The following is a 27,563-nucleotide window of genomic DNA, read 5'->3' on the forward strand; positions in this document are numbered from 1 at the left end:
AAATCAAAAGATTCTTCAAATAGCCACCCTTTGCCTTGACGACAGCTTTGCACACTCTTGGCATTCTCTCAACCAGCTTCATGAGATAGTCACATGGGAATGCATTTCAATTAACAGGTGTGCCTTCTTAAAAGTTAATTTGTGGAATGTATTTCCTTCTTAATGCATTTGAGCCAATCAGTTGTGTTGTGACAGGGTGGGTAGGGGGGGGTATACAGAAGATAGCTCTATTTGGTAAAAGACCGTCCATATTATGGCAAGAACAACTCAAATATGCAAAGAAAAACGACAGTCCATCATTACTTTAAGACATGAAGGTCAGTCAATACGGAACATTTCAAGAACTTTGAAAGTTTCTTCAAGTGCAGTTGCAAAAACCATCAAGCGCTATGATGAAACTGGCTCTCATGAGGACCGCCACAGGAATGAAAGACCCAGAGTTACCTCTGCTGCAGAGGATAAGTTCATTAGAGTTACCAGCCTCAGAAATTGCAGCCGAAATAAATGCTTCACAGAGTTCAAGTCACAGACACATCTCAACATCAACTGTGCAGAGGGGACTGTGTGAATCAGGCCTTCATGGTCGAATTGCTGTAAAGAAACCACTACTAAAGGACACCAATAAGAAGAAGAGACATGCTCGGGCCAAGAAACACGAGCAATGGACATTAGATCGGTGGAAATGTGTCCTTGGGTCTGGAGTCCAAATTTGAGATTTTTGGTTCCAACCGCTGTGTCTTTGTGAGACGCGGTGTGGGTGAACGGATGACCTCCGCATGTGTAGTTCCCACCGTGAAGCATGGAGGAGGAGGTGTTATGGTGTGGGTGTGCTCTGCTGGTGACACTGTCTGTGATTTATTTAGAATTAAAGGCACACTTAACCAGCATGGCTTCCACAGCATTCTGCAGTGATATGCCATCTGCAGTGATGGCCCTCCTGTAGCTCAGTTGGTAGAGCATGGCGCTTGCAATGCAAGGGTTGTGGGTTCGATTCCCACGGGGGGCCAGTATGAAAAATGTATGCACTCACTAATTGTAAGTCACTCTGGATAAGAGCGTCTGCTAAATGACTAAAATGTCAATTGGATCACTAAAAAATTCCATCTGGTTTGGGCTTAGTGGGACTATCATTTGTTTTTCAACAGGACAATGACCCAACACACCTCCAGGCTGTGTAAGGGCTATTTGACCAAGAAGGAGAGTGATGGAGTGCTGCATTAGATGACCTGGCCTCCACAATCCCATGACCTCCACCCAATTGAGATGGTTTGGGATGAGTCGGACCCCAGAGTGAAGGAAAAGCAGCCAACAAGTGCTCAGCATATGTGGGAACTCCTTCAAGACTGTTGGAAAATAATTCCAGGTGAAGCTGGTTGAGAGAATGCCAAGAATGTGCAAAGCTGTCATCAAGGCAAAGGGTGGCTACTTGAAGAATCTCAAATATAAAATATGTTTTGAGTTGTTTAACAGTTTTTTGCTTACTACATGATTCCATATGTGTTATTTCATAGTTTTGATGTCTTCTCTATTATTCTACAATATAGAAAATAGTAAAAATAAAGAAAACCCCTTGAATGAGTAGGTGTGTCCAAACGTTTGACAGGTACTGTATATCTTATATATCCCAGCTTTACATAGGGTGGTAGAAACTCTTCATCAAACATCAATAATACAGATACACTTAGCAAATTTTTTCCCATCCTCCATACGGGTCAAGCGACGTGCATGAACTACTCCTGGAATCTTTAGCCTAAGATGTTGATTTTCAATGTCCAATGGGACGCCAGATAACACCTTTTACCGTTGCCCTGCTCCAAAAACCAAAGTTGTCCACTTCATGCCACAATGCACGCTCCTTTTGCTCTTTAGATACACACGATATCAAATCAAATCAAATGTATTTATAAAGCCCTTTGTACATCAGCAGATGTCACAAAGTGCTTAACACCATACCACTCCTGGTTACTTTGACTGCATCCAGTTTTCCCAACGCCTTCTTCACCATCCTCGTGACTTCAAAAGGGGTTCCAAATGAACATACCAAAAAACGTACTCCAACAAGCAACGACTCATCAGACTCATTTCCCACAACATTTTAGCGTTTTTTGTTCCATTCTTGGACTTCACTTTGTCCACTCATCTTTCTCACTAATGTATTCGGCGCGCTTTCAACTTCAAACAACACTTCTGCCTCTGCCATCAAAACCCTTTCTCTGAAGAACTTGTCAGTTCCCGTGCATGAGTTTTAGGAGGAATAATTAGTCATTTTACTGTAGTAATAAATGCTGCAATGACACAATTGTGACAATAACATTTGGTTTGATTACAGACAATGGAAATGAAAATACCTGTCAATTTGTGGAAAAATCACCCTGATTAACTCTTTAGTATTATCCCAGTTTACCTATTTGCTTATGGTCTTGCCTACGCCTAGCAATTTTTTTTTTTTAATTATATGAGAAAAAAATATTCAATTTTATTTGGAACGGCAAGCCAGACAAAATTAAAAGGGCCTATTTATATAATGAATATGAATTCGGAGGACAGAAATTATTAAATATTAAAGCATTAGACCTATCACTAAAAGCTTCAGTCATACAAAAGTTATACTTAAATCCGAACTGGTTCTCAAGCAAATTAGTAAGATTGTCTCACCCAATGTTCAAGAAAGGCCTTTTTCCCTTTATTCAGATTACAACAACTCATTTTCAGTTATTTGAAAAGGAAATAATCTCCCAAATATCACTATTTCTAAAACAAGCCATTGTCACGCCCTGACTCAGGGGACGCTTAAATGTTGAGTCAGGGTGTGTATATTCTTTGTTGTGTGTATTCTATGTTTCGATCTATTATGTGTAGATCTATGTTGGCCGGTGTGGTTCCCAATCAGAGGCAGCTGTAGCTCGTTGTCTCTGATTGAGGATCATACTTAGGCAGCCTATTGGCACTAGTGGGTTGTGGGATCTTGTTCGGTTGAAAAGATATAATCTTCGTAAATGATATCATCGGTAGGACTGGTGGAGTTATGTCGCACATGCAGCTAACAAAAACATATGGAAATGTCTGCTCACCCAAAATTACAACCAAATAATTGCAGCCTTACCGCAAAAGTGGAAGAGGAAAGTGGAAGGGGGAGAAAGTAAGGAACTTACTTGCATTAAATAACATAATTGGTTAAGGAAAACTGTGATAAATAAAAAAGTATATCAGTTTCACTTAAGGACCAAAGGATTGACAGCTGTCCCATATAGATTGCAAAATAGTTGGGAAGAGATTTTTGACGTACGGATCCCATGGCATAGTGTTTATGAACTGACACGCAAAACGACACCGGATTCAAAAATTAGAATCTTTCAATTTAAATTATTATATAAAATTCTTGCTACCAATATAATGTTATTTATATGGGGGATACCTCTGCAGATTTGCTGTGAAGAGACAGAATCATTAGATCATTTGTTTTGGTTCTGTCCATTTGTAGCTTGTTTTTGGACACAGGTCCAGGAATGGCTAAAGGATTGCAATATTTACCTGGAGCTAACCTTGCAGATAGCATTACTGGGTGATCTGAAAAGTCATAGTCAATCGATCAATAATATAATAATACTTTTAGCAAAAATGTTTATTTTTAATTCACAATCTGTAGAAGCAATGAGAATAGAAAGGTTCAGAACTTTTGTAAAACATCACAGTATGGTTGAAATATATATGGCAAATAGAAATCCTATATGGATGGTGTTAAGAGATAGATGGGAGGTATTGAATGGAGTTGAAGGATGGGACTAATAACAACAAGATAACTAATAATGTAAGCATACTGTGTCCATAATAAGTATATAGGTTGTATGTTGGGAGCTTTTGGGAAAGAGCACTGTTAGAAAGATATGGCATATAGAAGCAAACCGGATGGACATCATGAAAATGATCGGAGAGGTTGAGAGTAGAAGTAGTTCAGGAGCAAAAAAAACAAATAAAATATAATTATTGTAAAATTGACTGTGTCCATAAGGTGTAGATAGTAAGTATAGGCTGGAAGTAGAGGCCTGGGCATTGTTGTTCACTAATTTACCCCAAGTAGGGAAAGGATGGCGGGGTTGAAAAGAAATAAAGGGGAGTATATATATATATATATATAAAAAAAACATGGGGGATTGGAAGTGATGCAGACAATTACATTGATAGAAGTTACAATCTATCTGCAATATTAAGCTGATCTACCCCCAGAAAAAAAAAAAAACACTTCTGCCTCTGCCATCTCAACCCTTTCTCTGAAGAACTTGTCAGTTCCCGTGCATGAGTTTTAGGAGGAATAATTAGTCATTTTACTGTAGTAATAAATGCTGCAATGACACAATTGTGACAATAACATTTGGTTTGATTACAGACAATTAAGATTCCTTTGACCCGTTTATTTGGTGATGTTCATTGATTTTTTTTTACAGAGAAGAAAATTGGCAACACAATATGAAAAACAGGGTTATATTTTCCCCAGCCCAGATCTATCCCTATGGCCATTGATCAATATCACCATAAACCTCATACCCTTGACTTATTCCACATTTTGTTGTTACAGCCTGATTTCAAAATTAATTAAATATGTTTTTTTTCTCACCCATCTACACACAATAACCCATAATGACAAATTTTAGCAAATGTATTGTAAATGAAATACTGACATATCTCATTTACATAAGTATTCACACATTAGAATCACCTTTGGCAGCGATTACAGCTATGAGTGTTTCTGGGCAATTCTCTTAAGAGATTGTAGGATATTTAAAATAGACAGCTATTTTCAGGTCTTGCCATAGATTTTCAAGCCGATTTAAGTCAAAACTGTAACTAGTTCACTCAGAAACATTCAATGTCATCTTGGTAAACAACTCCAGTGTGTATTTGGCCTAGTGTTTTAGGTTATTGTCCTGCTGAAAGGTGAATGTCTCCCAGTGTATGTTGGAAAGCAGACTGAACCAGGTTTTCCTCTAGGATTTTGCCTGTGCTTAGCTCTATTCCATTTATTTTTATCAAAAAAAACTCCCTAGTCCTTGCCGATGACAAGCATACTCATAACATGATGCAGCCACCACCATGAAGAGTGGTACTCAGTGATGTGTTGTGTTGGATTTGCACCAAACATAACGCTTTGTATTCAGGACATAGTTACTTTCTGTGCCGCATTTTTTCCAGTTTTATTTTAGTGCCTTATTGCAAACAAGACGCATGTTTTGGAATATTTTTATTCTGCACAGGCTTCCTTCTTTTCACTCTGTCATTTAGGTTAGTATTGTGGTATAACTACAATGGTGTTGATTCATCCTCAGTTTTCTCCTATCACAGCCATTAAACTCTGTACCTGTTTTAAAGTCACCATTGGCCTCATGGTGAAAACCCTGAGTGGTTTCCTTCCTCTCTGGCAACTGAGTTAGGAAGGACGCCTGTATCTTTGTAATGACTGGGTGTATTGATACACCATCCAAAGTGTAATAACTTCACCATCCTCTAACAGATATTCAATGTCTGCTTTTTAAAATTCTTACCCATCTACCAATAGGTGCCCTTCTTTGCGAGGCATAGGAAAACCTCCCTGGTCTTTGTGGTTGAATCTGTGTTTGAAATTCACTGCTCGACTGAGGGACCTTACAGATGTAGTAATTGTATGTGTGGGGTACAGAGATTGGGTAGTCATTCAAAAATCATGTTAAACACTATTATTGCACACAGAGTGAGTCCATGCAACTTATTATGTGACTTGTTAAGCACATTTTTACTCCTGAACTTATTTAGGCTTGCCATAACAAAGGGGTTGAATACTTATTGCCTCAAGACATTTCAGCTTTTCATTTTTTATTCATTAGTAAAAATGTCAAAAAACATAATTCCCCATTTCACATTATTGGGTATTGTGTGTTGGCCAGTGATATAAAATCTCAATGTAATCCATTTTAAATTCAGGCTGTAACACAACAAAATGTGGAAAAAGTCAAGGGGTGTGAATACTTTTTGAAGGCAGTATAGATGTCCATATACTGAACAGAGGTGAGATAATCTTGCTTCAAGCTGTTGCTGATAAATCCTGTGATGTGGAGGTCTCCAAAGGCTTCAAGATTCGTATCTAAAAGGAGAACACACTCTTAAACCACACAGACACACACAGGTACACACACACACAAACGTATGCACCAATGCATGACGTGCTGCACGTCGCACCCAAAACCACACACACACTTCACTGTCAGTGCATTGTGTGAAATTATGTTACCGACATGCAGCGGCAGGTTGACAGTGTCATAGTGATGTTCAGAGCAACATGATTGGTGGGGGTGAGAGGGCCTGTGAACGGCAGATGGGAAATTGTGACAGAACCGTACACACACACAAACACACCACGCATGACCCAGGGCTCTTTAATTCTTACCCCTCCAATTCCTTATAGACATCATCCTCCCCTCTGGGCTTCAGGTCCTGAAAAGAAGAGGAGAGAGAGAGAGAAGGGAAAGAGAAGGGAGAAGGGCATAATACAGCGAGAGAGAGGAGGGGAGGAGAAGGAGAGAAAGACAGACAGAGGAGTAGAATGAGAGAGAGGAGGAGAGAGGGGGGAGAAGGAGAAGGGAGTGAGGGGGAGGAAGGGAGAGCACATTTAAAGGCGTCCTTCTGGGTGTGATGCAATTGATTTGTTAATATCACTAATGTAAGGCTGACAGTTAAGAACTGATGGGTTTATCTGAACCACAGGACTGATGGGAGGGGAGGGGGGTGTGGGAAGACATATCTGCTGACAGCAGAGGGAGACACACACACGCACGCACGCACGCACACGCACGCACCACACACACACACACACACACACACACACACACACACACACACACACACGGAAAGACTAGCAAGGGAGGGCACTACAACCTCCCCTCCCCACGCACACACAAACTCAGGGGAACACCTCTGTGTCTGCGATCCTGAGAACAGAACACAATAACTCACCATGTACACTGAACCCTGGGGAGAAGTCTATAGGGAGACAGGAGAGAAAATAGTGTTTAATAACCACACAGAGTGTGAGAGAAAGAGAGGGAGAAAGAGAGGGGGGGATAGACAGGGTGGGTAGTGACATATAGAGATAGGGAGAGGCAGGGAGTTTGATGAGGGGTAAAGAAGAAGAAGCGGGAAACAAAGAGAGAAGAAGAGAGAGACAGAAACAGAGGGCCAGAGACAGGAAATTAAATGGTGGGGAAACAGAAGGAGGAGAGGGAGAAGAGAACAGAGATCCATCACAGAGAAGGCATGAATCCATCACCTGTCTGACATCCTCAGGATTCTCATAGATATTCTCCACTTCCCCAGAGTAGTGGGAGAGAGACTGTTCAATACCTGTGGAGAAACAGACACACACACACACACACACACACACAGTGAGAGGCAGACTGCCAGATTCATTGCATCGACCTGATAGTACTGTATGTCATGCCCCAGATCACTCACTGGAGTTGACAGGTCCAGAAATGGAGAGAACATGAAGGAGGTAGGGATGTCAAAAAAGAAAACGCTGGAAGACTCACCGCGGCGAGAAATGTCTTTCTGTCTCCATAGCAACACTCCGGCAACCGCGGCAACCAGGGGCACCAGGAGTAATAAAGCAGAGAGGAAGGAGGGAAGGAGGGAGGCACTGTTGTTCTCTGGGTGAGGAGGAGAGATAGAAGCAGTGCTCGCTGTGTTCTCTGCGAGAAGAGGAGAGAAAGAAGTGAGAAAGAGAAAAAGAGAATAAGTTAATGAGTGTTGTATGAATTGAACACTTGTAGATCAATTATTAGTGAGCAGTGTGGTCTCATTCCCAGCAGGGGGCAGGCCTGCTCCCTGATTTAGCTCCAGAGAGGTCCTATCTAAATAGAGAGAGACAAGATGGGAGGGGGAGTCACTGTGGGTATGTTGAAATTCATCCAAGATCTCTGCAGCTAATTGCTGGAAGTCTAACTTCTTATCATGGCAAGACACTCAGTATAAATCCTGTGTCACACTCCATACAGTACTCTGTATGAAACAGAACAATGAAAGAGAAGGTTGGGAGGGGAGACACATAAATATTACATTACATAACCATGTGATTAGCTCATGGTATTCAAATTAGCCATTTGTAGACAGACAAAGTGCCACACGCGACATGAATACAGTAGTCTGGTGTGTTTGCATGGTGAGGTGAGGTGACATCATTCATGCAAACACAGCAACAGGGAGACATGGGAGATGTGTGGGAGGTGTCAGTTACCACAGTGACAACTACCTGCTCACAAGCATCCACAATATAAGAGAGACTTTGATGTCACCAGTGTATATCTTCATTTATATATCTCTTAATTTGTATACCAGCGATGTGACCATTAATACAATTTTACTGTTACTTACAGTTCCACTCAAAAGTTTGGACACACCTACTCATTCCAGAGTTTTTCTCTATTTTTACTATTTTATACATTGTAGAATAATAGTGAAGACATCAAAACTATGAAATAACACATATGGAATCATGTAGTAACCATAAAAAAAATAAAAAATATATATATATATTTTATATTTGAGATTGTTCAAAGTAGCAACGCTTTGCCTTGATGACAGCTTTGCACACCCGGGCCAGGTTGACCTGCTCTGTTTTCAATGCCAGCTTCTTTAACACTGCATGAATTATGGTAATTGGGTGCAGCGATGCGAGGCGTAAATACCATCACTCCTCAATGGCCTGGGTGCACCTTCCCTTCCTTCCTTCCTTCCTTCCTCTCTGCTCTCCTCTAATTTCCTTTCCCTACACACTTCCCCACATGACAAAATAATACAGTTTACTATAGAATACTATAGTCCTTACTATAGAATTCTGTAGTAAACTGTAGGACACTGTAGAATACTATACTCCACACTGTAGTATCCCTCGACCGTGTACTTCTTACTATAGAATATTGTAGTATACTGTAGAATACTATACTCCACACTGTAGTATCCCTTGATTATGTGTAGTACTTACTATAGAAATGTGTAGTATACTATAGAATACTATTCTACACACTGTAGTATCCCTCGATCGTGTAGTTCTTACATTATAATATTGTAGTATACTGTAGAATACTGTAAAATAATATACTACACACTGTAGTATCACTCGATCATGTGTAGTACTTACTATATAATTTAGTAGTATACTGTTTAGAATACTACAGTTTTATCCGCAAAAAAACTCTGTAGTAAATACTACAGTAATGTCCGCAAAACACTAGTGTCCACAAAAACACCACAGTTTTTTAAAACTATAGTAATACTACAGTATACCTTTTGCATATACCCCATCCATTCCCATCCCCCATATCCCAATTTGTGCCACCCATGAGTGAGAAACCTACATGCCAAGTATAGACTATATATTGTGTTCCCTACAGCCCACCAGTTCTATGTCAAAGATAATAAAACTAAAACACTTAGTAAATACTACAGTAATGTCTGCAAAAACAATACAGTAATTAATTTAGTATATACTATGGTTTTTGAACTATAGTAATACTACAGTATTTATACTATAATAAACCTTTGCTCCCCTCTGTTCCACTATTCTTTCCTCCCATCTTGCTCTCTCTCTCTCCTTCCCCTTTCACTCTTCTCCCAACTTCCTCCCTTCCTCCCTCCCTCCCTACTTTCCTTTGCATATCCATTACTCTTGTTAAAGCATTGCTTTGTTGTGTGTCATCATCATGGCTCCTCGGTATCAGTGATGTATGGGGGTATTGGTAGGGAGCTCATCTTCATAACGAGATTCATTCAACTGTCAGATCCTTCTGTTGCTTTGTGTGCTTCCTCAGATACAATGAATGTGAATAAACTCAGGCAGGCAGGCACACGGGCAGGAAGGCAGGCAGGACTACAAGGTCAGTGCTCTGTGAAGCGTTTTATAGTGGTTGTAGTGCAACTTCAGGTCAACCTGTCTGGCTGTGATAAGCAACAGAACAATGGGTTAAGGTTGTAGAATAGGATAGAATGGAATGAAACAGACAATTTAACTCCCATTCAAAGCAATGTTCTGGGGTGTGTGGATGGATCAGACATGGGACATATTGGGTGTCATGTGGAAGTTTTCTTCAGTCAATACTTGGCACGCAGAATTCAGTGCCTTTCTCTGTCTTCTATATGTGTACAATTCTTGTTATTCTCACTACCATATTGTGGAACATTTAAAAAGTTTATGTGGAATTTAGAATTGGAATTTAGAATGCATCCTGCCTATTCCATTTCTGGGCTGATTGCTTAGCTCACAACAGGTCTCTGGAGATAACGAGATGAGGTTGGAGTGGGCACACATCCAGCACTGCAGGACAGGAGCGACAGGAGAGGAGAGGAGAGATAGATAAACACAGGCAGGTGTGTTTACATAGCTAATGGATTAGCAGCTGAGCTTACCTGCTGTTCACTTCTCTCTATTGGGAAGGGATTATTATCTAGAGCAGTGGTTCCCAACCAGGGGTACTAGGACCCCTGGGGGTACCTGGCCTATCCACAGGGGGTACTTGAGAAGGCTGGTACAATGCACATGAGGGGGTACTTCAAGGGTACTCTGGCCAAAGCAGAATTCAGTTGGTGGTACAGTAACCAAAAAAGGTTGGGAACCACTGATCTAGAGCAGTGGTTCCCAACGCCGGTCCTCTAGTACCCCCAACATTACACATTTGTATTGTAGCCCCAGACAAGCACACCTGATTCAACTTGGCAACTTAATCATAAGGCCCTCAAAGAGTTGAATCAGCTATGTTTGTCCAGGGCTACAACAAAAATGTGTGCTGTTGGGGACCACTGATAGAGGATGTTCATGTTCAGTGAACATGGATGAGTCCCTATTTGGTCATAATGATTATAGTGGTGTTGGCTATAAGGGTGTTAAAGAGCAAAGTATATTTAAAGGTCTCAAATGGAACCATACAAACAGATGAGTTACATAACTTCCTGGTTTTACAACTTCTCTGTTAATCACTGATGAGAATCACTGATGGGAACTGACCAGGGGCGGACTGGGACCAGAAATCGGCCCTGGCATTTCTAACACACCGGCCCAGTCCCCAGCTGGAACTGACTGGGTGGGTGCGAGGAATAAAGGATAAGATGATAGCAAGAAGGAAAGGAAGCATTGTAAAGGAACTTATTTGGACAAACATGTTGGTCCTGCTAGGTACAGTTAGTTGACACTGACCTGAGAACAGTTTAGCATTTTTAGCACTACTGATTATGGTTATCATTAGGAGAGGGTAAGCTGATCTTAGATCTAAAGACCCAATCTCTAGTCTACCTCGACTATCCATGTTTGTTTTGGGAGTTGGACAGTTTGGTTCTCCCCACCTTTAGGGGGCAGTATGACGGTGTAAACAGCCTTGACCGCCTGTCCGTTCCTCAGCTGCATGGTGCAGGTGTAGTTCCCAGCCGTGTCCTGGGTGGGGGACAGGGGGACCTCGGTGCTGAGGCGACCCGGGCCAGAGGAGCTCCACTTCAGCGTGCGACTCTGGTTCTGGTGGCTCCACACCACCCGCTTCACCTGGTGGATGGAGGATGGTGGATTGTGTTTATACAGTCGTGGTGAAAAGTTTTGAGAATGACACAAATACTAATTTTCACAAAGTCTGCTGCCTCAGTTTTGACAATGGCAATTTGCATATACTCCAGAATGTCATGAAGAGTGATCAGATGAATTGCAATTAATTGCAAAGTCCCTCTTTGCCATGATTCTCTCGTTAACACAGGTGAGAGTGTTGACGAGGACAAGGCTGGAGATCACTCTGTCATGCTGATTGAGTTAGAATAACAGACTGGAAGCTTTAAAAGGAGGGTGGTGCTTGAAATTATTGTTCTTCCTCTGTTAACCATGGTTACCTGCAAGGAAACAAGTGCCGTCATCATTGCTTCAGGCAATGATATTGCTGCTAGTAAGATTGCACCTAAATCAACCATTTATCGGATCATCAAGAACTTCAAGGAGAGAGGTTCAATTGTTGTGAAGAAGGCGTCAGGGCTCCCAAGAAAGCCCAGCAAGCGCCAGGACCGTCTCCTAAAGTTGATTCAGCTGCGGGATCGGGGCACCACCAGTGCAGAGCTTGCTCAGGAATGGCAGCAGGCAGGTGTGAGTGCATCAGCATGCACAGTGAGGCGAAGACTTTTGGAGGATGGCCTGGTGTGTAACGATCCCGGCTGTCTGAGTCGGGTCCTGGCTGGTGACTAGTGTTCCTGTTCGTAATCTCCAGTTTCCCGAGGGTTCGGGAACGCTCCGGGGAGCGCTCTTGTTTTCCGCACCTGCATCCCATCAGCAATCTGCACACCTGGTCCTGATCATCACCCTTCTTAGGCTCTGGCCTAACATCCAGTTCCTGCCGGATCGTTAGCTATGAACAGTATGTTTGTCAGCGTATCAGCCTCTGAGCCATTAGTGTTAGTTTTGTTGTTTTGCACCTTGTGACTTGCTGTGTACTGACCTCCGTTTTTGTTCTGTCTGCAGTCTCTCACCCGGAACCTTCACCCAACCTCTGCCTGATGGTCGGCGGCTGCCGAGCCAGTACCGGACCAACCACTGCACCCTCAACAACCCATCCACGCCACCCGCTCTGTTCCCTGGATTATTCAGCCTCACTCGGAATCGATTAAATAAACACTCACCTTTCTCTCAACGTACCTTGTCCTGGTCTGCTTCTGGGTTCGGGCTTAGTAAACCGTGACAGAACGATCCGGCCAGTAATGAACCCAGCGGACCTGGACTCTGTTCGCCATGCTATTACCCAGCAGGAGAAGATGTTGGGCCATCATAGCACGGTACTACAGGAGATCGCGTTGTCAGTTCGGAACCTTTCTACCGGTCTGACGGAGGTCCAGAACCAACGCAAGTGTCCGGTGGAGGATCCACTACCGGTTTCACCCATCTCGCCTGCCGCTTCTGAAGCTGTGTCCATCCGTGAGCCCAAGGTTCCGACGCCGGATAAATATGAGGGGGAGATGGGAAGATGCCGTTCCTTCCTTATGCAGTGTGGATTAGTGTTCGATCTACAGCCCTACTCTTATGCCACAGACAAGGCTAGGATAGCCTTTGTGATTGAGTTGCTGCGTGGTCGAGCGCTGGAGTGGGCTTCAGCCGTTTGGGAACGACAGGATCCCTGCATGGCTTCATACCAGGGGTTCACGGCCGAGATGAGGAAGCTCTTCGACCATTCCGTCCGAGGGAGGGACGCAGCTAGGCGCCTGTTTTCGCTTCGCCAAGGAACTCGCAGCGTGGCCGACTTCGTGATCGAGTTCAAGACGTTGGCTGTGGAGAGTGGGTGGAACGAGGAGTCTCTGCAAGCGGCCTTTTACCAGGGTCTGTCGGAGCAGCTCAAGGATGAGTTGATCTCCTATCCGGAGCCTAGTGACCTGGACAGCTTGGTAGCCTTGTCTATTCGGGTGGATAATCGAGTCCGAGAGCGAAGGAGGGAGGAGCAATGGGGTCCGTCCAATCGATCAGCTTCTCAGTTCCCAGTCGGGTCGGGTGGTGGACCAGAACACGTCGATCATTCTCCACCACAATGGATTAGTGGAGAGGTCCTCTCTCCCGATTCTGAACCCATGCAAGTGGGGCGGCACGGGTTAACCAAGGAGGAGCGTCAACATAGACGTAAGACCAACTGCTGCCTCTACTGTGGTAGCTCGGGACATTACATCTCCACTTGTTCCCGGCGGTCGTCAAACTGCCCGGCTCGCTAAAGTTGGGAGGACTTTTAGCGAGCCAGTTTCAACCTCTCAGTACCTCTGTCAGACCCCGTTTCCCGGCTACCCTTGTGAACAGGAATCAGAGCTTAGCGCTTAACGCCTTTATCGATTCAGGTGCCGATGGAAGCTTTCTTGATGCCGAGTTGGTGGAACAGCTGGGGCTTTCCAAGGAGCAATTGCCGGAAGCCATTGAAGCGACCACTCTGAACGGCAGTAGTCTGGCACGTATCACGATGAGGACTGAACCGGTTAAGATGCGGTTGTCGGGGAATCATTCTGAGATGATTTCATTCTTCATTCTGCCGTCTTCCCATGTTCCTCTGGTCCTTGGATACCCCTGGCTGAAGGAACACAATCCCACGTTCGATTGGGTGACGGGCAAGGTAACGAGTTGGAGCCTTGATTGTCATGCTAACTGTCTCAAGACTGCCTGCCCCCATTCGGTTCCCAGTCAGGTGATTGAGGCTAAACCCCCAGATTTGTCCCTGGTTCCCGAGACATATCATGATTTGGGGGAAGTTTTCAGTAAGCAGAAGGCTCTGTCACTCCCTCCCCACCGACCATATGATTGTGCCATCAACCTGGTCCCTGGAGCTGTCTACCCCAAGGGAAGGTTATACAGTATCTCCCGACCTGAACGTGAGGCGTTGGAGACCTACATCAAGGAGTCCCTAGCTGCTGGTCTTGTTCGTCCCTCGTCATCACCCCCTGGGGGGCAGGATTCTTCTTTGTGGGTAAGAAGGATGGCTCTCTTCGACCGTGTATTGATTATCGGGGGTTGAATGACATCACGGTCAAGAACAAGTATCCCCTGCCCTTGATGAGTTCTGCCTTCGACTCCTTACAGGGTGCTACGGTGTTCACCAAGCTAGACCTACGCAATGCGTATCACCTGGTCCGGATCAGAGAGGGGGACGAGTGGTTGACGGGTTTCAATACACCGATGGGTCACTCGAGTATCAGGTGATGCCGTTTGGACTGACCAATGCTCCAGCGGTATTCCAGAGTATGGTGAACGACGTCCTGAGAGATATGATCGGTCTCTTTGTGTTTGTTTACCTGGATGACATTCTGATCTTCTCGAAGGAACCTTCCGACCACGTCCAGCATGTCCGGCAGGTTCTGCAGCGATTGTTGGAGAATCGCCTGTTCGTGAAGGCCGAGAAGTGCGAGTTTCACGCCCACACGACATCCTTTCTCGGGTACATCATCTCCAGGGGAGAGATTAGGATGGACCAGGAGAAGGTTAGAGCGGTTCTGGAATGGGCCCAGCCCGGTACGAGATTGCAGCTCCAGAGATTTTTGGGGTTTGCGAATTTCTACCGCAGATTCATCCGGGATTACAGCCGTGTGGCCGCTCCGTTAACTGCCTTGACTTCCAGTATCAGGACCTTCAAGTGGAATCCGGAGGCGGATCGAGCGTTTCTGGATTTGAAGAGGCGATTCACCAACGCACCGATTCTCTCTCAACCGGACACGGCCCGTCAGTTCGTCGTTGAAGTGGACGCGTCTGATGTGGGAGTTGGCGCCATCCTGTCGCAGCGATGCTCCACGGACAGTAAACTCCATCCCTGCGCCTACTACTCTCGTCGCCTTTCGCCTGCGGAGAGGAATTACGATGTGGGTAACCGGGAGCTTCTCGCGGTGAAACTTGCCTTGGAGGAGTGGCGCCACTGGTTGGAGGGGGCGGAGCAACCGTTTATTGTCTGGACTGACCACAAGAATCTTGCTTACGTGCAATCGGCTAAACGTCTCAACTCCCGTCAGGCCAGGTGGGCGTTGTTTTTCGGACGATTCAGGTTTGCCCTGACGTTCCGACCTGGATCTAAGAACGGCAAGGCGGACGCCTTGTCCCGGATGTTCTCCAAGACGGAGGAGAGTGGGTCCAAGACCGAGACAATCCTCCCCCGGAACTGCGTCGTGGGAGCAGTTATGTGGAAGATTGAGGAGGAGGTGCTGGCGGCCCTTCGGACTCAGCCCGGTCCCGGTAACGGTCCACCCGGTCGGTTGTTTGTGCCTGAGTCGGTTCGTCCTGCTGTCCTCAAATGGTCCCACGCCAGCAAGATGGCTTGTCACCCTGGCGTGGCTCGGACAATGGCGTTTCTTCGCAGACGTTTTTGGTGGCCTGCCATGGCCGAGGATACTCGGGGTTTTGTTGCTGCCTGTCCAGTGTGTGCGCAGAATAAGAGTACCAATCGGCCCAGCTCTGGACTACTTCACCCCCTTCCTATTCCCCGGCGACCATGGTCGCATCTGGCCCTGGACTTCGTCACTGGGTTGCCCGCTTCTGAGGGGAACACGGTCGTTCTGACTATCGTGGACAGATTCAGCAAGTTCGCCCACTTTGTGCCTATTGCCAAGCTTCCCTCTGCCTCGGAGACGTCCGAGATCCTGGTTAGGGAGGTTTTCAGGGTCCACGGTTTGCCCAGTGATATCGTTTCCGACCGTGGCCCTCAGTTTACCTCTGCTGTCTGGAAGTCCTTCTGTTTGGCCATTGGAGCTACAGTCAGTCTCACATCTGGTTTTCACCCCCAATCCAATGGTCAGGCGGAGAGAGCCAACCAGAAGATGGAATCCACGCTACGCTGTCTGGTCTCTTCCAACCCCACCTCCTGGGTCTCTCAGTTGCCTTGGGTTGAGTATGCCCACAATACTCTTCCTACATCTGCCACTGGGATGTCTCCCTTCCAGTGCCTGTATGGCTACCAACCTCCCCTGTTTCCTTCTCAGGAGAAGGAGCTCTCAGTGCCTTCTGTTCAGGCCCATATTCGTCGTTGCCACCGGACCTGGCATCGGGCCAGAAAGGCACTCCTTAGAGTTTCGGACCGGTATCAGCTCCAGGCGAATCGTCGCCGGATCCCCGCTCCCACCTATACCATCGGAGATAGGGTTTGGTTGGCCACACGGGATCTTCCGTTACGGACTGAGTCTAGGAAGTTGTTACCGAAGTTCATTGGTCCGTTTGTGGTGGAGAAGGTGATCAATCCAGTGGCAGTTCGACTCAAACTACCGAGGACGCTCAGAGTCCATCCCACCTTTCATGTCTCCTGCCTCAAGCCTGTCTTCCTCAGTCCTCTGTTGCCTCCTCCGCCTCCTCCTCCTCCTCCTCGGATGATCGGAGGTGGTCCTGCCTACACGGTGCGTCGCATCATGGATTCCAGACGGCGGGGCCGGGGTTTCCAGTATCTCGTGGACTGGGAGGGTATGGCCCTGAAGAGAGGAGTTGGATTCGCGGCGACAGGTCCTAGATGCGGACCTCATCAGTGACTTCTACCGCCTCCATCCTGGCGCTCCGGGAGTCCGCCCGGTGGCGTTCGTCGGAGGGGGGTACTGTAACGATCCCGGCTGTCTGAGTCGGGTCCTGGCTGGTGACTAGTGTTCCTGTTCGTAATCTCCAGTTTCCCGAGGGTTCGGGAACGCTCCGGGGAGCGCTCTTGTTTTCCGCACCTGCATCCCATCAGCAATCTGCACACCTGGTCCTGATCATCACCCTTCTTAGGCTCTGGCCTAACATCCAGTTCCTGCCGGATCGTTAGCTATGAACAGTATGTTTGTCAGCGTATCAGCCTCTGAGCCATTAGTGTTAGTTTTGTTGTTTTGCACCTTGTGACTTGCTGTGTACTGACCTCCGTTTTTGTTCTGTCTGCAGTCTCTCACCCGGAACCTTCACCCAACCTCTGCCTGATGGTCGGCGGCTGCCGAGCCAGTACCGGACCAACCACTGCACCCTCAACAACCCATCCACGCCACCCGCTCTGTTCCCTGGATTATTCAGCCTCACTCGGAATCGATTAAATAAACACTCACCTTTCTCTCAACGTACCTTGTCCTGGTCTGCTTCTGGGTTCGGGCTTAGTAAACCGTGACATGGTGTCAAGAAGGGCAGCAAAGAAGCCACTTCTCTCCAGGAAAAACATCAGGGACAGACTGATATTCTGCAAAAGGTACAGGGATTGGACTGCTGAGGACTGGGGTAAAGTCATTTTCTCTGATGAATCCCCTTTCCGATTGTTTGGGGCATCCGGAAAACACCTAGTCCGGAGAAGACAAGGTGAGCGCTAGCATCAGTCCTGTGTCATGCAAACAGTAAACATCCTGAAACCATTCATGTGTGGGGTTGCTTCTCAGCCAAGGGAGTGGGCTCACTCACATTTTTGCCTATGAACACAGTCATGAATAAAGAATGGTACCAACACATCCTCCGAGAACAACTTCTCCCAACCATCCAAGAACAGTTTGGTGACGACCAATGCCTTTTCCAGCCTGATGGAGCACCTTGCCATAAGGCAAAAGTGATAACTAAGTGGCTCGGGGAACAAAACATCAACATTTTGGGTCCATGGCCAGGAAACTCCCCAGACCTTAATCCCATTGAGAACTTGTGGTCGATCCTCAAGAGGCAGGTGGACAAACAAAAACCCACAAATTCTGACAAACTCCAAGCATTGATTATGCAAGAATGGGCTGCCATTAGTCAGGATGTGGCCCAGAAGTTAATTGACAGCATGCCAGGGCGGATTGCAGAGGTCTTGAAAAAGAAGGGTCAACACTGCAAATATTGACTCTTTGCATAAACTTAATGTAATTGTCAATAAAAGCCTTTGACACTTATGGAATGTTTGTAATGATACTTCAGTATACCATAGTAACATCTGACTAAAATATCTCATAACACTGAAGCAGCGAACTTTGTGAAGACCAATACTTGTGTAATTCTCAAAACTTTTGACCACGACTGTACAGCATGTTCTTTATACACCAGGGCCGTGTTCATTAGGGCACTATACAATAGAAAACTTACAACAGAATACTAAAATGTGTGTTTCTAATTGGACAAGTCCAGGTAGTCGTTCCCTGTTTCAGTCAGTTTTCCGTTTTGTGCCTAATGAACTCAGCCCAGGTGCTCAAGGAGCCATTTTGTGCCTGAAAGCTCACCACACATCAGCTAACTATCACAGTGAAGAGATGAGGGATGAATGTTGCCAGTCAGGGGATGGTTACCTACCTGGGAGCGCTCTGTATACTGACACGTCAGAACCAGGACTGATGGAGAATGTCTGGCTTTCACTGGGATGGACGGATGGGGAGAAAGGGGGAAGGAGAGGAGAGAGAGTGGAGGGCAAGGGAGTTAGAAAGAGAAAGACAATGTGGGGTAGGGATAAGGAGAGAGTGAAGGAAGTACCAATAAAAGGGGAAGTCAGGGGACAAATAGAGAAGGGGGGCAAGGAGAGATAGAAGGTGAGTTAAAGGGGGGGTGGAAAGAAAAAAAACAATAAGTGAATTAGAGAGGGGTCAAAATAATATATATTCATTACACAGAATTGCTTCTAATGTGCCGCCTAAGGGTGACTGATGCCCCATGTCTCATCAAACCCCAATGAGGATCAATCTGGGTGTAATCAAGCCCTACAGACACACACACACGTCTCTGTCCGTGATTACAGTGTTTAATGTGTGCCTCCCACAGCCCTGGCGGGAGTGTGGCAGGTATAATCATACATAATTACACCCATAATGAGGCAGGTTAAAAATACATTGGTCCGCAGGGGTGTGGAGCAGGGTGACAGTGACAGATCGCTTGGTCATGTCTGGGCAGCTGAGATGGCTGCCAGAGGGACACTGATTATTAAATCCTTCCAAGGCTGCGAAAATGGACAGACGGGTGTGTGCGTATGTGTGTGTGTGTGTGTGTGTGGGAGTTGGATAGTATTTTTAGTCTTTGTTTTTATTAATACTGATATCTCTATAGCAGACATAAATACATCACTCTTCTCTCTTCACTCATCTCTCTCTCCTCCCTCTCTCCTCCCTCTTTCATCCCTCTCTCCTCCCTCTTCCCCTCAGTACCTTGAAGAATGCTAAGCAGGGTCCTCTGGCTGAACACGTTGTCATTGAGGAACACCTCACACATGTACAGGCCTCCGTCGTTCAGCCCTGGGCTCAGCAGGAAGGAGAAGAAACCCTCTTTTGGGGTAGACAATGGCCCATCCAGGCTCAGGTGGGCATGAGTCTAGATCAATCAAATTCATTCAAACACATTCATTTATGAAGGCTCTTTTTACATCAGCAGTTGTCATACAGTGTTTTTACAGTAACCCGGCCTGGACCCCTTGGAGCAGGCAGAAACAGAAGCACAGTGTCCAGGAAAACCCCTTCGAAATAAGAAACCTGTAGAGGAACCCAGTTCACACGCACGCAAGCATGAACACACACACACACACACACACACACACACACATCCTCTTCTGGTTGTACCTTGCTTTGCTCTGTGCGGTCCCTCCAGCGGTCGTACCCGTAGACCAGGGTTGTGGCGTTGGGCTTTCTGCTGTCTGGGGGCTGCCAGTAGAGCAGGACATAGTCTCCCCGCATCGGAGGGCAGGCAAGGGTGAGAGGGGTCTGGGTGAGACTGGCCATAGAGATCTGAGGACCTAGGGAGGTGGAGAGGAGAGGGAGGGGGAGGGAGAGAGAGAGAGAAAGAGAGAAAGCGGGGAATGGGGGAGCGAAAGAGAATGAGAGGTGCGTAAGTAAGAGAGAGAACATGAGAGATAAGAAGAGAGAGAGAGTGGTGGGGGGATGGTTTGAGAGATATAGAGAGTAGGATGAGTGACAGAGGTGGCCGTGGAGAGAGGAACAGAACAGACAGAAGAAAAGAAAGAGAGAGAGATAGAGAGAGAGAGAGGTGCACAGCGACATTAGGGATTATGTTGTTATGTTTCTGAGAGAGAGCTGGTCCCTCAGTAAGGTTAGTTTGCATTGTGCTGCTTGATCCAGAGGCTGCTGGCTCTGTGCTTTAGCTAGACTAGAGTATACTGTACACTGTGATGTCACTCACTATGGCTTATATTGGTGAACGAGGCCACATTCATACCTAGAGAGAGAGAGAGAGAGAGAAAGCGAGGGAGAGGGAGGGAGAGCGAGGGAGAACGACAGAGAGGGAACAAGGGATTGAGAGAGATAAAGGGAGAGACATAAAGCATTTGGGTTAGCGTGGAAGCAGTGGTTATAGTGGGAGCACATATAAATAATTGTCAATTACAGTGCATTCTGAAATTATTCACACCCCTTCTCTTTTCCACATTTTGTTACGTTACAGCCTTATTCTAAAATGGATTAAATAAAAATAATGTCCTCATCAATCTACACAACATACCCCATAATGACAAAGCGAAAACAGGTTTTTAGAAATGTTTGCAAATGTATTAAAAATAAAAAACAGTAATACCTTATTTACATACTGTACCAGTCAAAAGTTTGGACACACCTACTCATTCAAGGGTTTTTCTTTATTTGTACTATTTTCTACATTGTAAAATAATAGTGAAGACATCAAAACTATGAAATAACACATATGGAATCAAGTAGTAACCAAAAAAGTGTTAAACAAATCAAAATATATTTTATATTCTTCAAAGTAGCCACCCTTTGCCTTTGTCACGCCTGCTCCCGCTCCACCTCCCTGGCGCTCAAGGGCGCCAGGCTGCTCATCATTACGCACACCTGTCACCATCGTTACGCGCACTAGTACTTCATCGGACTCACCTGGACTCCATCACGTCATTGATTGCCTCCCCTATATCTGTCACTTCCTCAGTTTCATTCTGGTGTCAGCATTAATGTCGTTATGTTTCCCCTGTCCAGACGCTGTCCGTGTTTTGTTTCATGTCTGTTTATATTAAATATTCACTCCCTGTACCTGCTTCTCGTCTCCCAGCGTCTGTCCTCACAGAATGCTGACACCACTATCAGAAGCATCATCTGATGCAGCACTCCATCACTCTCCTTCTTGGTCAAATAGCCCTTACACAGCCTTGAGCTGTGTTGGGTCATTGTCCTGTTGAAAAACAAATGATAGTCCCACTAAGGGCAAACCAGATGGGATGGCGTATCGCTGCAGAATGCTGTGGTAGCCATAGTGGTTAAGTGTGCCTTGAATTCTAAATAACTCACCGACAGTGTCACCAGCAAAGCACCCCCACACCATCACACCTCCTCCTCCATGCTTCATGGTGGGAACCACACATGCGGAGATCATCTGTTCACCTACTCTGCGTCTCACAAAGACACAGCGGTTGGAACCAAAAATCTCACATTTCGACTCAACAGACCAAAGGAAAGATTTCCACCAGTCTAATGTCCATTGCTCGTGTTTCTTGGCCCAAGCAAGTCTCTTCTTCTTATTGGTGTCCTTTATAATAATAATAATAATAATAACAATATGCCATTTAGCAGACGCTTTAGTAGTGGTTTCTTTGTAGCAATTCAACCATGAAGGCCTGATTCCCGTAGTCTGCTCTGAACAGCTGATGTTGAGATGTGTCTGTTACTTGAACTCTGTGAAACATTTATTTGGGCTGCAATTTCTGAGGCTGGTAACTTTAATGAAATTATCCTCTGCAGCAGAGGTAACTCTGGGTCTTCCTTTCCTGTGGTGGTCCTCATGAGAGCCAGTTTCATCACAGCGCTTTATGGTTTTTGTGACTGCACTTGAAGAAACTTTCAAAGTTCTTGAAATTTTCCGGATTGACTGACCTTCATGTCTTAAAGTATTGATGGACTGTCATTTCTGTGGTCCTCTGTAGCTCAGCTGGTAGAGCACGGCGCTTGTAACGCTAAGGTAGTGTGTTCGATCCCCGGGACCACCCATACACAAAAAAAAAAAAATTATGCACGCATGACTGTAAGTCGCTTTGGATAAAAGCGTCTGCTAAATGGCATATTATATATTATATTATATTATTATATATTATATTATATTATATTATATTTCTCTTTGCTTATTTGAGCTGTTCTTGCCATAATATGGACTTGGTCTTTTACCAAATATAGCTATCTTCTGTATACCACCCCACCCTTGTCACAACACAACTGATTGGCTCAAACGCATTAAGAAGGAAAGAAATTCCACAAATTAACTTTTAACAAGGCACACCTGTTAATTGAAATGCATTCCAGGTGACTACCTCATGAAGCTGGTTGCGAGAACGCCAAGAGTGTGCAAAGCTGTCATCAAGGCAAAGGGTGGCTACTTTGAAGAATCTCAAATATAACATATATTTTGATTTGTTTAACACTTTTCTGGTTACTACATGATTCCATATGTGTTATTTCATAGTTTTGATGTCTTCACTATTATTATATAATGTAGAAAATAGTACAAATAAAGAAAAACCCTGGAATGACTAGGTGTGTCCAAACTTTTGACTGGTACTGTATTTAAATAAGGTATTACTGTTTTTTTTATTTTAATACATTTGTAAACATTTCTAAAAACCTGTTTTCGCTTTGTCATTATGGGGTATTGTGTGTAGATTGATGAGGATTTTTTATTTATTTAATCCATTTTAGAATAAGGCTGTAACGTAACAAAATGTGGAAAAGGGAAGGGTTCTTATTCAGACCCTTTGCTATGAGACTCGAAATGTAGCTTAGGTGCATCCGGTTTACATTGATCATCCTTGATTTGTTTCTACAACATCATTGGAGTGCACCTGTGGTAAATTCAATTGATTGGACCTGATTTGGAAATGAACATACCTGTCTATATAAGGTCCCACAGTTGACAGTGCATTTCAGAGCAAAAACCAAGCCATGAGGTCGAAGGAATTGTCCGTAGAGCTCCAAGACAGGATTGTGTCGAGGCACAGATCTGGGGAAGGGTACCAAAACATTTCTGCAGCATTGAAGGTCTCCAAGAATACAGTGGCATCCATCATTCTTAAATGGAAGAAGTTTGGAACCACCAAGACTCTTCCTAGAGCTGGCCGCCCGGCCAAACTGAGCAATCGGGGGAGAAGGGCCTTGGTCAGGGAGGTGACCAAGAACCCAATGGTCACTCTGACAGAGCTCCAGAGTTCATCTGTGGAGATTGGAGAACCTTCCAGAAGGACAACCATCTCTGCAGCACTCCACCAATCAGGCCTTTATGGTAGAGTGGCCAGATGGAAGCCACTCCTTAGTAAAAGGCACATGACAGCCTGCTTGGAGTTTGCCAAAAGGCACCTTAAGGACTCTCAGACCATGATAAACAAGATTCTCTGGTCTAATGAAACCAAGATTAAACTCTTTGGCCAGAATGCCAAGCGTCACGTCTTGAGGAAACCTGGCACCATCCCTACGGTGAAGCATGGTGGTGGCAGCATGGGGATGTTTTTCAAAGGCAGGGACTGGGAGACTAGTCAGAATCGAGGAAAAGACGAATGGAGCAAAGTACAGAGAGATCCTTGATGAAAACCTGCTCCAGAACACTCAGGACCTCAGACTGGGGTGAAGTATAAGGACGAAATTTGCCATACCAGGACAATGACACTTTTCCTGAAGCCACTCCTGCATTGTCTTGGCTGTATGCAGCAACAACCCTAAGCATACAGCCAAGACAATGCAGGAGTGGCTTCAGGAAAAGTGTCATTGTCCTGATATGGCAAATTTCGTCCTTATACTAATCAAAGAACCAAAGTATTTCGGAGTTTTTGTACAATTAAGATAGACTTTATTACAAATAAACAAAGCCAAGGTGATTTGCAAAGCATCTCCTTGTCCATCTCCCACATCTCAGCTTAAAGCCCCTCCCTCTTGGGTTCCCCCACCACTATCCTCAGTATCCCCCTCACGACCGCTCCGCCCACTTCCTTAGTCTATGATAGCGGCTAAATTTGACTACTATTCAGTTTAGAAACAATAGTAGTTCAATCAATCAAGCCCTTGCCATGCAAAGATAATCATGTTCAGTTTAAACTCTGTTCAACCCCGGCTCACCCTGGCTTGACATGGAGATTAATTGTTGGACATGGCAGGTCCACACTCAATCTCTCAAACATACCCAAACCCAACTACTCCTCTCTTCCTTCCCGTCATGCTGTAATTACTCATGATTTGTTTGAACTCTGTTCAACTCCGGCTCCGCTCTCAGGACTTTGTTTGAGGAGAGAGGCAAAAGGCAACAGTCTGGTTTCAGTCTCTGATAAGGTAGGACAGCCGTGGATTAGGTAAGAGCGAGGAATTCGACCCGAGGTCAGATCCCCATTTCACACACACACAAACCCAGTGAAAGGAACCAATTAAGTTCTTGCCCAGCAACAGAGTACCCATGTTTAATTCTGACTCCATGTTCGTTATGTTTGTGATTAACCTTGTTTATCTCATAGTTTACTGAAAAATCCTCATCAGTCCTTGAGTGGCCCAGCCAGAGCCTGGACTTGAACCCGATCTAACATCTCTAGGGAGACCTGAAAATAGCTGTGCATCCAACCTGACAGAGCTTGAGAGGATCTGCAGAGAAGAATGGGAGAAACACCCCAAATACAGGTGTGCCAAGCTTATAGCGTCATACCCAAGAGGACTCAAGGCTGTAATTGCTGCCAAAGGTGCTTCAACAAAATACTGATTAAAGGGTCTGAATACTTACGTAAATGTCATATTTCAGTTTTGTGTTTTTAATACATTTGCAAAAAAATCTAAACCTGTTTTTACTTTGTCATTATGGGGTATTGTGTGTATATTGATGAGGGAAAAAAATGATTTAATCAATTTAGAATAAGGCTGTAACGTGACAAAATGTGGAAAAAGTCAAGGGGTCTGAATACTTTCCGAATGCACTGTATATAACAACGCCAATACAATGCCGACGTAAATAGAATGCTTTGTTTGGAGTATTGAGATTCATCCCAGATTCCAATTATGGCACTACACCCTTTCCTCCCCTCTCCCCCTCCCGTCATATCTCACCATCCACGAGGACGTCCACAGTGAAGGGGAACAGAGCGGTGCTGCTGTTACCCCTCGGGTACACCTGGCAGATGTATACCCCCTGGTCAGTGAGGCGTATCTGGGGAAGCTTGGCGACCACCCCCCCTGACCTCCTTGACAATCGTAGGGGCGTCCCGCCGGGCGACAGCCAGGTTACCTCGGAAATGGCGGAGGCGGGGGACACTTCTGCCATCAGACGCAGTGTGCTGTGTTGAGGGAGAGTGGCTGAAGGAAACATAGAGACTGGGACCGATATAGGAGGTAGGAAATAGGAGAAAGGAGGTAGGAAATAGGAGAAAGGAGGTAGGAAATAAGAGAAAGGATATAAGAGATAGAAAACATGTGGACTATTGCTACTACAGTCTGACCTGATTGTGCCAAATAAATACATTATTTATAAACAATATTTTTATCAATACCATCACAACTGTGTATTACATGTATATGAACATACTGTAGCGGTAGCCTGTTTTGTGTACAGGACCACAGTTCTATACCTGTGAGGACGGCTAATAGTATGATCTTCTCTCTCAGTTTCTTCTCTTGCTGTTTAATCAGACAGGAGTAGCGACCCTTGTCCTCCATTTTGGGGATGAACAGCAGAGAGAAGTCCCCAGTTTCCTGAAAGTGTGAGTCAACCAATCGCATGGAAGCCTTTGAGGCTGCGCCCGAGAACTGCTGCCTCTCATTGGCCGAGAGGACCAGTTTCCAATGGTCTACGCCGGGAGACTTCATCTTCCAATTAATGTTCACAGAACCAGTGAGAGGCCAATCAACACAGGGTAAGGTGACTGCCCTGCCAACCATTGTCACGACGACATCACTCCAGTCAGGGTCTGATGACGACAAAAACACACACAAAAACAAGTGAGTGAAATAGTGATAGGTCTAACCTTCCAATGGGCTTACAGGGGACCTTCTGCCATGGCTGCTCACACCTATCCAGCTCTATGTGCTCTGTAAAAACTAAAGGTGCTAGTAGAAGGGGTTGCAGTTGGATCAGGCTCTGGCCTCACCACTGATAGATTAGACCTGAGGAGATAAGAGGTGACTAGTGCTGGACCCACAATCAACACTCAGACTTAACCCAGAGACGCACAGCTCTGCTTCTAGAGGACTCTCAAATGGCACCCTATTTCTTAGAGCCCTGGTCAAAAGAAGTGCACTATATAGGGAATAGGGTGCCATTTGGAACATACCCAGGCTTTTATCCTTCCTTTTTAATCAGTAACTGATTTAGATTAGGAAGACCCAGTGTGTTGTGGACTCTTTAAGCCCAATCAATGGCATTAACCCATACACAGAAATGTATGCACGAATGACTGTAAGTCGCTTTGGATAAAAGCGTCTGCTAAATGGCATATTATTATTATTATTATTATTATTAATGGACCAATTAAACGCCAAGGAGAGTTGAGAGCCAGCCAGACTGGAAGGATTAGAGATGTGTATCCCTGGTTTGACCTCCAAATGACAGGAATATTTCTAAATCTCTACTGAAATACTACCTTATTTATAAAATACTACCTTGATTATGCTTTATGTTATGTTTTCCATATACTTTCTGATAAAAGATCCACTGAACACCAACAGAAGAATCTCACATTCGTTTTCAGCTTCAAAACGATTGAGTAAACTAGTCATAACACTTGTGCGGGAAAATACTGTGTGAAGTGAAGGCAATTTGTGCGATGTCATCTATCAATGGTTATAATTTCACCATACCTTTAGTGGTCGTGTCAGATTGAGTGATGAGCACCACCGAAGAAGAAATAAGAACAAAGAGGAGACATCTAAACTCCATGGTCCAAGCAGAGGCAGCCGAGCAGGTGTAAAGTCAACTCACACACAGACCCACACACACTCTCCACTAGCACCCACCACCACCACAAACAACAACACCCTTCTCATGTCCAGTTTACTAGCAATATCTCTGTATTCTATAATTGTCATTAACAGGGAATGGGGTTGAGTTCCAAATGGCATCCTATACCCTATTTAGTGCACTACTTTTGACCAGGGCCCATAGGACTGGTCAAAAGTAGTGCACTATATAGGGAATATGGTGCAATTTGGGG

General features: G+C 45.1%; 1 protein-coding gene across 2 annotated transcripts; it reads right to left on the reverse strand.

Annotated features, from left to right (window-relative positions):
• Positions 1–5,947: 5,947 nt before the first annotated feature.
• Positions 5,948–27,353, reverse strand: LOC121585515. 2 transcript variants are annotated; one of them, XM_045226644.1, is made up of 13 exons: positions 27,211–27,353; positions 25,983–26,321; positions 25,465–25,728; positions 20,576–20,611; positions 19,999–20,171; positions 19,591–19,753; positions 18,749–18,810; positions 11,359–11,551; positions 7,557–7,715; positions 7,295–7,368; positions 6,982–7,008; positions 6,416–6,462; positions 5,948–6,112 (listed from the first exon to the last, which is right to left on the reverse strand). In XM_045226644.1, the coding sequence occupies exons 1-13, from the start codon at positions 27,287–27,289 to the stop codon at positions 6,100–6,102; spliced, it is 1,629 nt and encodes a 542-aa protein (XP_045082579.1). In that variant the 5' UTR covers positions 27,290–27,353; the 3' UTR covers positions 5,948–6,099. The 2 variants fall into 2 exon arrangements, with proteins under 2 accessions (XP_045082579.1, XP_045082580.1); XM_045226645.1 differs by lacking the exon at positions 6,982–7,008.
• Positions 27,354–27,563: the final 210 nt, after the last annotated feature.

Source organism: Coregonus clupeaformis, chromosome 17 (genome assembly GCF_020615455.1).
Source record: "Coregonus clupeaformis isolate EN_2021a chromosome 17, ASM2061545v1, whole genome shotgun sequence".
NCBI lineage: Eukaryota > Metazoa > Chordata > Actinopteri > Salmoniformes > Salmonidae > Coregonus > Coregonus clupeaformis.